A 16351-nucleotide genomic window follows, 5' to 3' on the forward strand; every position below is an offset into this window, starting at 1 on the left:
TTATTTGTATAATTTTTTGTTTGACAATGTATATATATGTAATATAAAAAAGTTTGACCGCATAATTAATGACCTTGACCTAATTCTTTCATCATTCACCGAAATGCGTATACATATTATCTATTTTTATTCCGCTGCATCTTCGCGTTTCGTTTATTAATTACACATACAAATACGGAAATTAAATTATCCGATTGTTAACCGTACACGATTCGTTTCCTCTACAAAATGATTATGATATTTCTCGAGGAATATAAACGCGATGAAACTATAAAATGCCGTTTTTTCGAGTTTAGCGGAACATGCGAATTCAGGAAGCGGCGGTAAAGTCAAAATAAATTCATCGCGTAAACGTTGCAACAGGAAGTGTTCGGATCCGCGCAAACAGTAATTGTTTATTAATTACAAAAACAAATCGGTCGCCGGAAAGCTGGCAACTTTTCATATAAATGTAACGTCGAGAAAGAGAGGAGGAAAAGAAAGAGAGAATATTGAGACAGATATGAGGTCTTCTTTGATTTTGCAAGTTACCTTACTCCTGACGATAGCGGCCACGTCTATCGTCCAGGCACGTACAATCAAGTCATCAGAACACACCTGCGGAAGTTTAGGTCCAGGTATGTAAAATGCACTCATCCGCACATGTCATTAACTCTCATTTCATTCTAATTTATCATTGCGACGTGCAGTTCTTTCCATTCGAAGTGATCAGAATTTCTTGAAATATATCTAAAACAAGCTATAGATTTTATCTTTGTATAACTGTCTATAAATTTATAATCGATATTTTTTAATTTTTATCTTCAAATAAATATCAATATGCATTATATATCCATTATACAAATCATTTTTTCTTTATCATATTTTTTATACTTTTGTAATTATTAATTATATATTAACAAATGTTATTATATATTTAATTTATTTTCACTTATACAAAAATATGTTTATGTACATTCAAAAGTTAATTAAATAATTTTCTATTATATTATTTAAAACTTCTTTTTATAAGTATGAAATTCTTTATTTACTGATTAAATCATTGCTTTTACTTTCGACTTTTGAGCGTATATATATACATACATTCTGCGCATTTATTGTTACTTTGTGTAAGTCATGCATCATGTAAAAATTTAAAATAATTATTAATCTGTTAATGTTATATTTCTTCATGTAATTCTATTTTATATTACATATTTCGTCTTTTTTTATATTTTTCTTTTAGTTACTCAGAAAGGATTTTTTAGGGATTTTTAAAAATAAATAAGATCATGTAATAATAAACATAATCGCATCATCATAATATCACGTATAAAAACAATATGATATATGATAATGATAAATGACATGATACGAATATATAATAATATGAATATGAATGATATTTGTACCTTCAATTTTCAGGCACCAATGCATGCAAATGCAATGAAATAGTGGTGAAAGCAGCGAAGGTGCAAAAACCGCTGGTATATGCATCACCGGAGGCAATCAATGAAGCTGCATTAGTGCGCGAAGCAGCTGGAAGATTGTCCTTAGGATCCAAAAGCCATTCTAATGTAATTTCCGGGTGCAGCCCTCAGAATAGCGGAATAATTAGTACTAGCAGCAGCAGCAGTAGTAGTAGTAGCAACAGATATAGCACCAGTTCTTCAAGTGCCTCATCTTCCGTCGGTCTTCTTGGAGGTCTGATCGGTGGTTATTCTCCTTTGAATCCTATCTTAAACGGTGCGAGTTCCGGTTCCGGCTGCGGATGTGGAAAGAAATCCGAACCTCTGGAGACTAGCGATCTTCTGTCCTCCAATACTGATAAACAAATAGTACCCAGGTATTTTATATTGCATTCATTTATCCATTCATTAATATAATTATACCATGTATTGCAGTTTCTACGTGAAAATCTTGAATTTTGATAACACAGATTAATCTCTGCTACTTTACATATTTAACATTTATTTATTTTTTTAATAATATAATTTATAATAATTGTTTATTGACAGCTTCCCGCCGATCGGTGACCTGTGTTACCCAAACAAACTTGAAAATGGTAAACTCCAAGTGATTACCAAAGTGACACCGGCATATCCTAGCAAGGTCAAATGTACCCCTCCTACTTCTGAGAAGATTTGCGTAGATGTACACAATGGACAGATCGATGAAGCTGATTTGAAAAAACTCAGTTTGAGCGCGTCTAGCAGTGCCAGTGCGGCATCCGGTAAATTGCTCGGTCAATTAAACGGCGCAAGTGCGTTTGCTAGCGCAAATAGTCTCGGTAAATATACTCTCAGTAATGCAGGCAGTACGGCTCAATATGGCAATTTTGGAGGATACGGTAGCTCAAGCAGCGCAGGATACAGTAGCTTAAGTGGTCTTGGAGGATACAGTAGCTCAGGCAGCGCAGGATACAGTAGCTTAGGTGGTCTTGGAGGATACAGTAGCTCAGGCAGCGCAGGATACAGTAGCTTAGGTGGTCTTGGAGGATACAGTAGCTCAGGCAGCGCAGGATACAGTAGCTTAGGTGGTCTTGGAGGATACAGTAGTTCAAATAGTGTAGGATATGGTAGCTCTGGCAAAGTTGGAGGATACGGTTCGGCTGGATACAGTGCGTACGGATCAGGATATGCAGGATATGGTGGATATGCAGGATATGCAGGTTCCTCGGCAGGCACCACGGTACAATTAAATCCCACAATCAGCAGTTACGGGACGTATAAAAACAAATTTGGATCATTGAATGGCGTTGAAGTTACTCGAGGATCGGCTGAAAGCTACAGATCTAACTGCGACGACTTTAGTGATTACGCGGGTATGTTTCATAAAATATATCATTTTAAATGAAGCAAAAATAAAGATAAAATTAGAAGATTTTCTATCTCTGAGTTTTTTTTATCAAAGAACTAAAACTGTATGAAATTAATAATAATCATATGTTACTATTCAAATTCTATTAAAATTATAATTATTCGTAGACAATCGATTAATTTATATATATTCGAATTAATTTTAATTATTACGTAAATTTTTATAATATACATATAATTATATTTGTGAGATTGCAAGATTAAGATGATACATTTATTTATTTTAGAACTTCCCGAAGACTATTCGTACCCTCAACTACCTGCTGATCCGGTTTCGCTTAGCTTGGCATACAGAAATATCTTCCCGCGTATCGTAGCACAAAAAAAACTATTCGTGCCGGAAGATAAGCTGGCATTCGGTCATAGAACAATACCAACTGAAACCGTGTCCAACAAGAAAAGATTAGATGTACCTGAGGAGAAACTTCAAATTCTCGATAAACCCGTCGTAGAACTAAAACCGATAGCAGTAGCTCCCGTTATCGTCACTACTTATGACGAACATGAAGAAGCTAAATTAGCCGAGCTCGAAGCTATCGAACGTGAAAGAATACATCAGGAGGAAATTGCCGAGCAGCAGCAACAGCAAGGAAACTTTATTACATACGGGTAAGTTGAAAAAAAATACTTAGCAAACGTTTGACTAATATCAAGTGATCTATCAATATCTAAAATTAATTAATTAATTGCTGGTCCAAGTTAAATATTTGCATATTTACGCATCAGAAATTTTTTTTAATATAATTTGCTAAATAAATAATTGTTTTTATAATACTCACATATTTCGATGTACAATTCGTTTTAGCGACCTAGGATATGCGCCAATCTACGGAGCCCTATCAAAGAAGTTGTCCAGTTCCCAATTAACGAATTCTATCAACACGCTCGGTGCTGAAGATAATGCTGAAGGTTGCGCTCCGGTAGGACCACCAGCTCTCGATTACGTTCCCGGTAGCATCGTAATCAATCGAGAGGTCGTAAAAACTCAAGGCGAACTAGAGGATGACATCCAGAAAGACGTCGAGAAAGTGTACGTTCGTCATTACGAGGATGACGAACGCAGCTTTGAAGATGACGATGCCGAGGACTCGACGTCCGGGATATTTGCCAGGTTAAGAAGTTCTTCCAAGAAATACGGTCTTCCGTGTGGGGTTGCATGATCTCTTATATCTAGAAAACAAGAAATGTCAAATTGTTTCATTGACGATTCGTGATCATCGAGATGAATCTTATTTAAAACGCGAAAAGACGTGGACACCTCCAAAAATATTATACTAGTCCTAGTCCTGAGTCTTTGTGATGTCATTATGTTAAGATAATATAGCGATTATACGAGAGAAGAGAGAACCAAAAATCGTTGAATTATAAAATCCTTTTCCCCGCATCCTTTTACTGATTTGCGAAAAGATGAAAAAACTTAAACAATTATACTTTATAACTATCTACTTTCTAACAAAGTATATTTTAGATTAGACTTATTCTAAGAAGAATTAATTAAGATAATTGTATTATTCTATCAAATCATATTCTTATAAACTTCAAATTAATTTAACATATTTCTTTCATTATAACTTCGAAATATTAAATATATCTTATTTAATATTGAATTAATGTATCGATTCAATATATAAATATCAAACTTTTCTTCTATGCTCTATTTCGCTATTTATCTTTAACATTAGTTTATAGTATAAATTAAAAAATAAAAATACATCTTTTGTCATACAAATGGTCGCATTTTTATGATACTAGAAGATATTCATCGAAATAAACGCGCGATAAAAGAATTCTTACAACAAAATAATCTGATATAAAAATTTATGATTAATATAAATAGAATATATTTGTATAAATAATAAAAGATTCGTCGAAATGATTTATTAAAAGCCGGATAACTTTCTGTCTATCGCCTACGAATGCGCATGGTAACATCCAATAAGATTTATGATCTTCCTTCAGCTTTCCTGGCTAAAACATGACTGTCAGCACGTCGTAAAGTGTTTCGGTCGGGAAAAGGGAAGCACCACATGGTGATGCACGATGATGGTCACGAAGGAAACATAATGTATCTCTGAGAGTATAAGGAACGGAGCCCGCACGCGGTCGCTATTTAAAGATACGCTACGGATTCTCTCTCGTGCTCCTCTTATACAGACAGTCTTCCTTTTTTCTTTTCTTTTCTCGCAAACGCACACGTGAAATTTACGATGCGTATGCATACATCGGGCTTTGATTTATTTCATTTAGGTACATACACGCGGCGTAAATTATAAGCAGCAGGATGAACGAAGATCTGAACAAAACGACTGCGAATGAATGAGATATTAATTTACGATGTAAATGACAGCACTTAAGGATGCGAATTCTATCTTGATGTACAATATATGTATACAGAATATATTATCTTATCGTATATGTGATTATTCTTAATATCTTTCCTAATAATATGAAAATATATATGAGAAAAAATATATCTGTTTTAAAGAGACACACATCTATTAAAAATCTTCTTTCGAAATTTAAATATTGACTTCTTTTTAAGTAAAACTATTATATAATATCTTTTCACACATAAATAAATAAAAATACTGTCATTCAGCTTATGAATATCATATTATGCTAAAATTAACAAAAAGCAAATATTTTACGATTATCATCTTATATATTATTTTTATTTTTTAATAATATTAATTTCTAATTTCTCAATATATAATTTTATAAAACGAATAATAAAAGAATTAATTTATGTAAAGTCGTATAAATCCAAAACACTAAACATGAACCTGATATCTTTAAAAAAATTAACTACGGTACACAAAAATTGCTTTTATTACAGTGTAAAACTACTGAAAAAAATTCTTACTTTAAAATATTTCAAATAACATAATGTAAATGAACATATATTTTAAATACATATAAGATTTTTTAAAATAGAAATTGAGATAAGGATTCTTTTATCATTGCAAGATTTTTTAATGAAACAAGACAAGTTCAAAGATGAAACAGGAAGCGAGGAACTTTGCGTGTAGACACGCACGAAGGAAAGTACGTGCCTTTACCTTTTAATCAAACAATAAGTTCCGGTCCCGCGACACGTAATAAAAAGATATTATTATTTTATTATTATTTCGAGTTTTACTGCGTTTACATCAAAACAGGAAATATGTTACATACTTGTCTTTGACGAACCCACATCTATATTAGCAGCGCGATAGGTTGGAGAACAGTTTATGTCTTGTAAAATCCTTGCGATGATGACGGCAATCCGTAAATTACAATATTTTTTCATCATTGGCATTTATTTCCAGTTAAGGTTTTCTTGTGGATTATCTTACAAATTGCCATATAACGGAGTTAAAATTGTTACATATGGCGAGCCGTGCCATCCACCACGTTATCTGCCTGTTAAAATCGAGGTACACACATATTAATATTTTATCATACATTACGTAATTAAATAAATATAATTTCCATATGTCTTATAAAAAACATTATATTAAAGTAATGATTTAATGACAATAAAAAATGTAAAATTTAATTCTTTTAACTGCAATTTTTTCTTTTTCTATAATAGTTTAAAAATATAAATGTAAAGCTATATATTTTTTGATCTTCACATTATAATAAATAAGCCTTGTATCCAAAATAATTTACAGGAACCCGTAGAGCCTGTCAGGCCAGTATTAAGCTTGCCTACACCTTGTACTTATCAGCCACTTAAGCTAAACTATCAAGTTATTGTTGATAAACCGATCCCCTATCAGTCACAGCAAGCAAAATATTCAGTTTCTATACAAGTACCTGAAGTGCCCGTCGAAACCGTACAAGAGATAGTCAAGCCGGATCCTTATCGAGGAAAATCTTATGTGTATAACACCCAGGCTCCACCGTCTCCATCCGTACCAATTTTAACGAGTCATAATTTTGATCTTTATGTGCCACCTTCGCCAACTCCGTGAGCATTCTAAAATTTTTGTCTCATATTAATAACAAAGAATAAATTACATTTAGATTATTGGAATTTGTTTGTAAAATGTTTATATCAGTAACAATATAACTTTTTAAATTCATAACAATAAATATGACTAGGGAGAATATTTTTTTATCAAATACATATATATGATTTATTTTCATTTCAGAACCGAGCTACCAACACCAAAACCCGTTAAACTTTTAACAGGCCTCACCAGTAGAATTGATAGAGTTCTAATTCCTGCTTGTGAAGCACCTGCGAAGTGTGCCTGTCAAGCAAGATAGTAAAATCTATAAAACATGAAGAAACGTCTGATAAAGCTGTACCACTTACAAAAATGTGAGAAGTACATAATATTTGGACAAATAAAAAATAAAAAAATTTAAATGATATGTGATTCTAATTTTTAATATTCCTTCGTTTCTTCTTACTCTTCCTTGTATCCCTTATATTGAATATATCTTTCTATCATGATTTTTAATTTCAATTTTCACTATTTTTTATTTTCTTTAACATATATATATATATATATATATATATATGTATTTAATTTTTTTATTTAAATCTATTTTGTTTAACATTACTGCACGTATAAAATTGTTGCTATGTGTCATATATGTTTTTTTAAATTTAATACGTAATACTTGATAAAATATAATAAAAGAATCAAATCAAATTCAAATAAAATGCAAATTCAATGATAAAATAAAATGCAATGATTGCCGTACAAGTAATATGAGTTTATCCTTATTCATGAAGAAGAATTAGAATTCGCTTACGTGTACGAATTTTTTAACCATACATCATTTGTCTGCAATGTATGCAATATACATAACAACAAAAAACCATAAAACCAAATGTTATTTTATGGAAATAAAACGTAGCAATATATAATATGTAAATAGAAATTCTAACAAATAAATATATGTCCTATATATGTATGTATATAAATAAATCTATAAAGAAAAAATTCATATACAATATTAGTATTTGGATAAATTCAATCATAATATTATATATAAATAATGCTCATTATAATGAAAATAATTGTTTTGTTATATAAAATTCATATTAAATTTATACAAATACCTGTTATTATAATTAATAATTTCAGTTTATTTTTCGTTGTACGGAATAGAGATTAATATTTTTTTAATGCAATTCTCAAGTTCTATATGTGATTCCTGTACATATAATATGTATTAATTTGCTATATAATATTTGGATTATTTATTTTTCTTTATATATATATAAAGAAAAATAAATAATCCAAATAATCCATATAATAATTTATTAAAAATATCATTGTGACAAAAATTGAAATATACTAAAGCACTTTATAAAATAGTACAGTGTTTACAATTACACATCTTACAATTAGTAAAAACTTTGAAAGACTTATTTATGCCCTAAATTATGTAAAAAAAAATGTAAAGTTTAATATTTATCTTAATAATATTATTAATTAGTCTAAAAAAAGATTTAGACTAAAAATTGATTTAAGAAGCAATATACCTGTTATTCGAAAAATAAGCACTATTCTTTTTCATATTACAGTAATAATACTAAAATATCCCGTCATATTCATGTATATGTATATAAAAAAAAAAAAAGTCAAATAATATCTTGCAATTTTTCTGGCTGCATATATATATGTATGTATATATATATATATATATATATATATATATATATTATATATATATACAGGTATATGTATGTATATATTTGCACGTACGAAGTATCGGTATATTTATTTGATCGAAAGGGAGAAGTAATTTTCACGATTATTCACGGACACGAATGCGCCAAGATTATCGCATTAATAATCTTTCGAATCACAATATTATAAATCGTGCGCTTGATTACAATGTAAGTTGCAGATGAGATCATGGATAATCTCACGTGCATCGGCACGTATCTCAGTTATCGATCATTGTCAACCAACAATCTCCAATGTTGTTTGATTCCATCACGATCAGCGTGCCGAATCTGAATATGACAATAACAATCTTCAGGGTATATGAAGCAGCCTATTGCTGCTAGAATCATCGAGTTCCCATTGAAACTCACCATGGTGAACACGTACAACATATTTGCGGTTTTGGCCGTCGCCTTCTTGGCATCCTTGTCCTTGAGTTCGGCTTTCGTTAAAGAAGACTTCGATACATCTAAGGACTTTCAAAATAATTTTGATCCGGAGTTACAACCGTTTCTTCGGGAAAAAAGAGAAGAAAATGCTTATTACGTAAACAAGCCTGATCCTTTGGAATTGGAAGAATTATCAGAATCCCAAACCGTCCACGACAGAAGGGCGATCGCGGAAGAAACGAAAGATGACAGGAAGACCGAAGAGCCAAAAACAAGTAAAGATGGTGAAGAAGATGCTAAGGTAAAAATTATATAATACATTATTTGCAATTGAAAACGAGATAATTGAAACGAGAATAAATCTAATGCTCTCTATTTTTCTTTCCTTAGAATGATATATTTGCATACAGGAGTATGCAAGATCTCATCCAAGCATTCATTCTCGCGGACGAGCAAGATATTGCTATGAGGCTACAACAATTGCAAGAGATTGAGGTAGTTGATCATTAAAATTTGCATTATAATATATAAAACTTCAATGTGAAATTCCTTATATTTAGCAAGTTTTTAAAAAAACATAACTATATGTATTTAAGTGAAAAGAAAAGTTATTTTTAATGATATTCTTTTAAAGTACATTCAGTCTCAATTTTCTTTTTAAAATCTATTTGTATAACATTTTTCATTATTCAACATTCACAAAAAAGAATTAACTTAAAAATGTAATTTCGGATAGATTAATGTTTCAAAAAAGTTTTAATAAAATTTAAAAAATAATAATTAAAATTGTTCATAGTGATATTCAATTAAAAATAAAATTTGTTCCAACATACTATAGTTGATTTGTGACACAGATAAATATATTATGATTCATATGTTACATTCTGCGACAGACAGATTTAATTAAAAAATCCAAAATAACAACTATTCTTATTTTCTGCATAATTACGATTAATCACAAGTAAGATGCTATGATATTAAAATTAGACATTTTTTACAGAATGCCACGCAAATTGACAGCAAGAAATTTAGCAATTTACCGAAACGTCAAGCATCCGCAGCTGCAGCTGCAGCCGCATCTAGCAATCTCGTGGGAGGTAATTTGTGGGATGCTGTTCCTCTGGACGATCTGGATGCTCATTCTTGCGAAGTTGAGGCCTTCGACTATGGTCACGGGCACTCGTCAGGTCTGGTCATCCACGAATTCTTCTGCGAGATAAGAAAGTTGTGGCACTACTTACTGATTATTGTACGAAACTTAAGAGCCGGACTCACCTTGGGACCACTAATCGCCGAGGAAGTCATCGTCGAAGGTCGCGGCCTCTTACACTTCTTCCTTTATCGTATCCCACGACTTCTTTTCCACATCATAAGAGCGCCTCATCACCTGTTGCTCCTTCCCGATATATGCCGAGATGCCATTCCGTTCCCTAGCATTGGCCGTGCTATTCACCGACTCCTACACGTCGTATTCAAAGTCAAGCACGTTATACACGAGCTGCTTTGGGGACATATTCGCTACGTTGTCGGACACTTCTTCCGCTTACATCACTTGGGTCTGAATTTGCGAGACAGACTGCTTCAGCTTAGACTAACAAGATTGCGGTATCTGCATCAATTTGGTACGGCACTTCCATGCGAGGAGTTTGGTGGATCGGTCGCATCGACAGCATCCGCAGCGGCAGCGGCGGCGTCAGCAGGGTCAGCTGCTGCGACAGCAACAGCAACAGCATCAGTCGCCGACGGCGGTGCATATGTCCCAGACTATCACAACTCGCTGGCGGAAATATTATCTTGCTTCCGTGGCATCTACGGTGGCTACCACGCGTCTGGAATACCCCATATGATCAGGACTGGCGTGACGAGCATCTCCACGTCCACGGTGTACTCTAGAGTGACTTCATACTTGTCTAACATCCCAGCATACTGGGGCAGTCTACGTTCGTGTTTCTACAGAATACCTTCCCTGGTTGCCAACTATTGGCCACAACAGGTGGCCACAGCCAGCGCGGCCAGTGCAGCGAGCTCCGTGAGTTCTGCAGCATCCGCCAGTGCCAGCGTTGTCGAAACGCAACCGTTGGTTTCGGCACCCCTGATTTCCGCAGTACCAACGATAGTCTCGCCAGTTCTTTCCTCTTCCGGTGCGGCAGCCGCGGCTGCAGCGACAGCAGCGGCAACGGCAGCGGCATCAGCCTCGCCGATATCGAGCTACCGAGTCACCCCGCAACTTTACGAATCCGCTGTGCCCTGCACACCCCTCGTTTCGGAGACCATCGAGAACACGGTGTCCGAGAGTAGTTCCTCGAGCGTGGCCGTGGCCTCGCCGGAAGTTGGCGTCTCAGGAGGAGTCGCTTCCGCGTCCGCTGCAGCTTCAGCTTCAGCTTCAGACGGCGGTCTGGTTTCCAGTCCGTACAGATACGGAGGACCCATCTCTTCGAACGGCCTACTCGCCAATCGATACGGAGGACTCGATGTGAATCTCGGCGGTAGAATTCCGCTGTATCGTCAACGAATCCGTCCTGTGATCCTTCCTTCTTATGCCTCTCCATCGTCGGCTAGCGCTGCGACAGCCGCCGCATCGGCGGCTTCCGGAAGCGCCGCCGCGGCCAGCTCGGCCAGCTCTCTCTCTTCGGGCGGCCTTAATTTCATCTTGCCCAGAGAACACGTCGTCGGTGCGATAGGCCACGATTATTTGACACCGGGTGACCTCATAGCGGTCACCTTGAGGAACAAGGCGATCCTGGTAGGCCGCGTGTTGGATGCCACCAGTCCGATCAGTTTCAGCTTCCTCAGGCCAAAGTTGCGCGCTTCCCTGTTCCGTCATGGTGGACGTGTCTGGAACCTCTTCCCCAGGGACTTCAGGGATCCCGAATGTATCCGAAAGTTCAATAATCCTCTTCTGCTACGTTACACACTTTAGATTTCACACATTATATAACTCATAACTAGTCCTAAATCATTATCGACTATCAACATGTATATACCAAGTAATTGTAATCGACCAATTTCAAATAAAGATGTATTCTGAAAATTAATGACGTTGGTATTTTCATAATCTTATCTGAATGTTGTTATGTTTTTTTCATCTTAATATTACGTTGAATATGTCGCGATTCGCAAATTTGCATTATGTGCAAAACAGCTGATTCTCACTGTTTTATTTGTACTGAGACACTTGCGGGAATTTGTATAGTTAAATCAGATGGAAAAACATACTTTATATGCGTAACTTGTAAAAAATATTGGCAATATTTGTTTTCACAAATGTGTAAAATTAAACAGAAGACATGTGAAGAAAGAATCATATAAAATTATTTTAGATAAAAGTTTTTAATCGCAATGATTTTAATAGCACATAGAGCAAATCTAATACATTTATCGCATATTACACATCGTGATTCATTTTACAATTAAAATTGATTGATCAATTAATTGATCTACTAGAAACAGAACATTCGAATAGTTTTCTTAGATTTGAAATTAAAAATAAAGAAAAAATAAAAGAAAAATTTACTATATGATTTATATAAATCTAAAAGATATGACAGTTATAAGATAAGAAAAAGCACCTTTTTTCAAAATTATTATATAAATTGCTAACACGTTTTTTCTTTTTAATGATTAAAAATATAATTTTTCCATTCCTCATCTTATAATTGATATTAACATACAAAAAATTTATTGGTGTATTTTGATCTTGAAAGTATTTTTTAAAATTTAAAAATATAAATAAAAAGAAATTAGATTTTACTATGTTTATATTTACTAAAATATTAGAATATTTAAAGAATGGTACAAAAATACATCTTATTATAATAATAGATTATAATGTTATAATTAAATTATTTATAAATTTGTAAATACATTAGAAATTAGGTATCTTACAGATAAGGTATAATATGTAATTGTTACATATTTGTAACACAGCCATATAATGCATATATAATTGTTACTTAATTAGATAATTTGTTAGCAATTAATTTGTTTTCGCAAGCAAACTGAAAAAATTCGCTGACGAATTATTGCAATGAAGTCAATGATATGACATGAGAAACAAATGAGAAAAGAATAAAAGAAAAAGATCCAAGCTTGTTTATGGTAATGATTACTACTGGTCCAAGTATCTTTATAATAAATGTACAAAAATAAATTATATTGTTTTAATATGTATTATCGTCGATTTGTCAAATTATGTATTCTGAGAGATGATAATTTTCTACACACAATTTTTTTAATAATTTTTACAAATATATCTAAATTTTATAAACGCTGAAAAAGTTATTAACATAACAAGTAATAATTAAAGTCAGAGCAAATATACGTCATCAATTAAATTAAAGCGTGATTAAAATAAATTATTGAGAAGATATTTGTTTAACTGTTCTTCTTTTTGTACATGATTCGAAAATGAAAAATATATCATATTTTTCGCCAGTACAAAGAAATGTTACGTCAAGCGTTATAACGTCTGGCATGATTTCGTCAAATCAATAATTAATCATTCATCATTTGAATTCATTATGTTACCATTATCATACAAGGACGTTATTTAACAAAGTTAGTACAAGTGCAACATTTCAAATAATGGCAAATAAGAGCTAAAATAAAACCTTGGGCACCCTGCAACAGGCACAGTAAACAAATTTCGGCTAATATATATAAGCATATTCGTTTCAGTGATCGTTACTGTGGATCAATCTTGATCTCTCTCTTCTTGGACGGACCTTCTCTTGGAATTACACAAATTTTTTCCAAACCACGATGGCGCGAGTTGCTCTACTAGTAACCGTGCTGGCAGTTCTGGGCTACATGAGCCAGGTAAGTTATTACCCAAGGACGATCAAAACATTCAAAACAATAATTATGATTAGAAATTAATAAATTTTAAATCTTGCAAATTTTGAATCTAAACACGCGATTAATACATCTTTTAATGTAATTTTATAATGACATTTTAATTTTAATTATTATTTTATTTGAATAATCTTTATATATAATTATTCATTATTCATAACATTTAATACATTATACATTTTATATATAATTTGTATATTACTTTGCTTATTATACGCTCTAACTCTAGATTTTATAATATTATAGCTTATGAATATAACATAATACAATATTTACTAACTACATTTACATAATGCTTCATTCTACATCATAAAAATATAAATAATTTTTATTATTTTATTAATCATTTTATTAATCACTTATTAGGCCGTTCCGGTGCCAGAAAATGTAAGAGATCTGCAACCTGAGGTACAGGGAATCGTGGATCATATCAGAGAACAAATGGAAAATTTTGAAAACAAAATCAAAAAGATATTCGAGACACTTCTTGAAAAAACGTCCGAGCAAAATGTCCAATATGCCCTGGCTAAAGTTGAAGATATCGGTGATAGCATCAACGATGCTCTTAATAATGAAAATTTGAATAAAATTAAAGAATCGGTAAACAAAGGAATCGACAAACTGTTAGAACAATCTAAGAAATTTCTAGAAACATTCTCTAAAGAGGCAGAGAACTTGAAGAATGGAAGTATAGAGAAGTTGACAGAATTCTTAGAGAAAGCAAAAGCGAATTCAGAAAAGTTACGTGAGACTATGAAAAAACATATAAATCAGCTCGTCGAAAATGTAAACAATCGTGCGGAAAAACTCAAAGACGCAGTCGAAAACCTGAAAGGAAGAGTGCCGGAGCTAATAAACGATATAAGAAAGAAATTACAAGGCATAATCACTAAAGAAATCTTGAAAAGTATTACTGAAAAAATAAAAGCGCGAGTGGATAGACTTGATAAGAAAGTTAAAGAGTTTGTAGACGAACTGAAGAAAATCATTGAAAAAGTGAAAGATCGTCTAGACGGTTATCTTAAAACTGCTATAAACATAACGAGAGATGGTATACAAACAATAGAAGAGATTTTGAAATCAAACTTCGGCAAAGTAAAGGACCTATTAACTGAAATTCCTAAAAAACTTAAAGAAAACGCTGACAAAATGAAAACTATGATAGAAGATTTAACTGGGAAAGTTATAACTGTCGTAGGTGGTATCAGAAATTCCCTCGAGAAATTAGCGGATGAACTCGTCAGTTCGGTTAAGAAAATCTTAGGAGGACCACTCGATTTGGGTAAGAAAGTCACAGATAAAGTGTTTGACAAGGCTGAAGACGTAAAAACAAAAGTAGAAAATATTGGCAACAAGATGACGAACAATGTCAAAGACCTGCTACCGAAACGAGATGGCAAAATATTTGGATAAATGTTCTCTTACAAAAAAAAACAAGAAAGATTGATGAAATATTGAAAAATATAACGGAAGATATCAAGAATACTCTCAATGATTTGACAGAATTATAAGTCTTATGTGGTCAAGAAATGTAATTTAAATTATATTCAACCAAAATTATATGTTTAGGAGACGTCACATTTTTCAAACATTGTTCGGATAATTTCTAATTTTACTGAGCTAAAATTCAAATTAATAAACAAAGTCTACAACATATCTCATGTTATTCAGATTTTAAAGTACCAATATATTGATTAAATATCGTATACGAGTTTTCTCTCGTATAGCGTCTTTACTTCAACGACAACATTATTCATAAAATAATGTAATGTTTTTATTAAAATTAACACTTACTGATAAAGATGAGGATCATGTATACGTTAATATTGTAATGAGGTTGATCTTGACTTAGACATGTACTAAAAAGTTTAATAAAATAATAAAGAAATGTTATACAATATATATACATGTGTGTGTTATAAGACATATATAAATAAAATCATTTTATACTCATTCCACATTATTAAATAATGTCCAAAACAAATTGTAAGTATTTACAGTTTCAAATTGATTTACAAGTCATATATATATATATATATATATATATATATATATATATATATATCACTGTTTGATATATATTTTCATAAAAGAAAAAAGCATTATAATTGCAGCAATAACTCGTAAAGATTTCGTGAAAATCGTGCTAATTAAGTTAAAGCTTTCAATAATCAACGATAATTAAAAGTAAATAACGGCACTAAAAATTACACAAAAAATTACACAAGTACTGTTTTACCTATATATGCAAGTGTGTTTGCACACTTAATAGATAAGCTGTGAATGAAATAAATATATTCGCTATATATTAAGAAATTAAAGAGAATTTGCTTTTGTTCACACACAAATTCTTTCTCAAATATATCTCATTTATACAAATTTGTAAACATCATATATTTTTCGAATATGTATATAAATATGTATATTTCGAATATGTATATTATAGTACCTATATTTTTAGAATATGTATAATAGACAACTTTGCAATTGTCTCTTACAAGGAAATAAGTTATCTTTCTGATATTAATAATGAAAAAAGTGGGATAAAATTGAACTTTTCTGATCCAGATTGAAG

General features: G+C 32.3%; 4 protein-coding genes across 4 annotated transcripts; all 4 read left to right on the forward strand.

Moving 5' to 3' along the window:
- The first annotated feature begins 465 nt into the window (after positions 1-465).
- LOC114939177 (uncharacterized) lies at positions 466-5271 on the forward strand. Its single transcript, XM_029313412.2, has 5 exons — positions 466-617; positions 1405-1825; positions 1998-2803; positions 3086-3467; positions 3664-5271. Exons 1-5 carry the CDS (start codon positions 503-505, stop codon positions 4016-4018), a joined length of 2079 nt encoding a protein of 692 aa, XP_029169245.1. The 5' UTR covers positions 466-502; the 3' UTR covers positions 4019-5271.
- A 781-nt stretch (positions 5272-6052) lies between these two features.
- LOC114939218 (uncharacterized) lies at positions 6053-7223 on the forward strand. Its single transcript, XM_029313467.2, is given in 4 exon segments — positions 6053-6274; positions 6515-6813; positions 6998-7058; positions 7061-7223. Coding segments are annotated over 4 exon segments (567 nt in total). The 5' UTR covers positions 6053-6088; the 3' UTR covers positions 7082-7223.
- Positions 7224-8839: 1616 nt separating this feature from the next.
- Positions 8840-11957, forward strand: LOC114939217 (uncharacterized). Its single transcript, XM_085483925.1, has 3 exons — positions 8840-9223; positions 9313-9417; positions 9923-11957. Exons 1-3 carry the CDS (start codon positions 8855-8857, stop codon positions 11840-11842), a joined length of 2394 nt encoding a protein of 797 aa, XP_085340051.1. The 5' UTR covers positions 8840-8854; the 3' UTR covers positions 11843-11957.
- A 1633-nt stretch (positions 11958-13590) lies between these two features.
- On the forward strand, positions 13591-15678 carry LOC114939216 (uncharacterized). The gene is made up of 2 exons (XM_029313465.2): positions 13591-13740; positions 14143-15678. The coding sequence occupies exons 1-2, from the start codon at positions 13684-13686 to the stop codon at positions 15187-15189; spliced, it is 1104 nt and encodes a 367-aa protein (XP_029169298.2). The 5' UTR covers positions 13591-13683; the 3' UTR covers positions 15190-15678.
- The last annotated feature ends 673 nt before the right edge of the window (positions 15679-16351 follow it).

Source organism: Nylanderia fulva, unplaced genomic scaffold (assembly GCF_048542155.1).
Source record: "Nylanderia fulva isolate GAGA-0341 unplaced genomic scaffold, ASM4854215v1 Scaffold28, whole genome shotgun sequence".
Taxonomy (NCBI): Eukaryota; Metazoa; Arthropoda; class Insecta; order Hymenoptera; family Formicidae; genus Nylanderia; species Nylanderia fulva.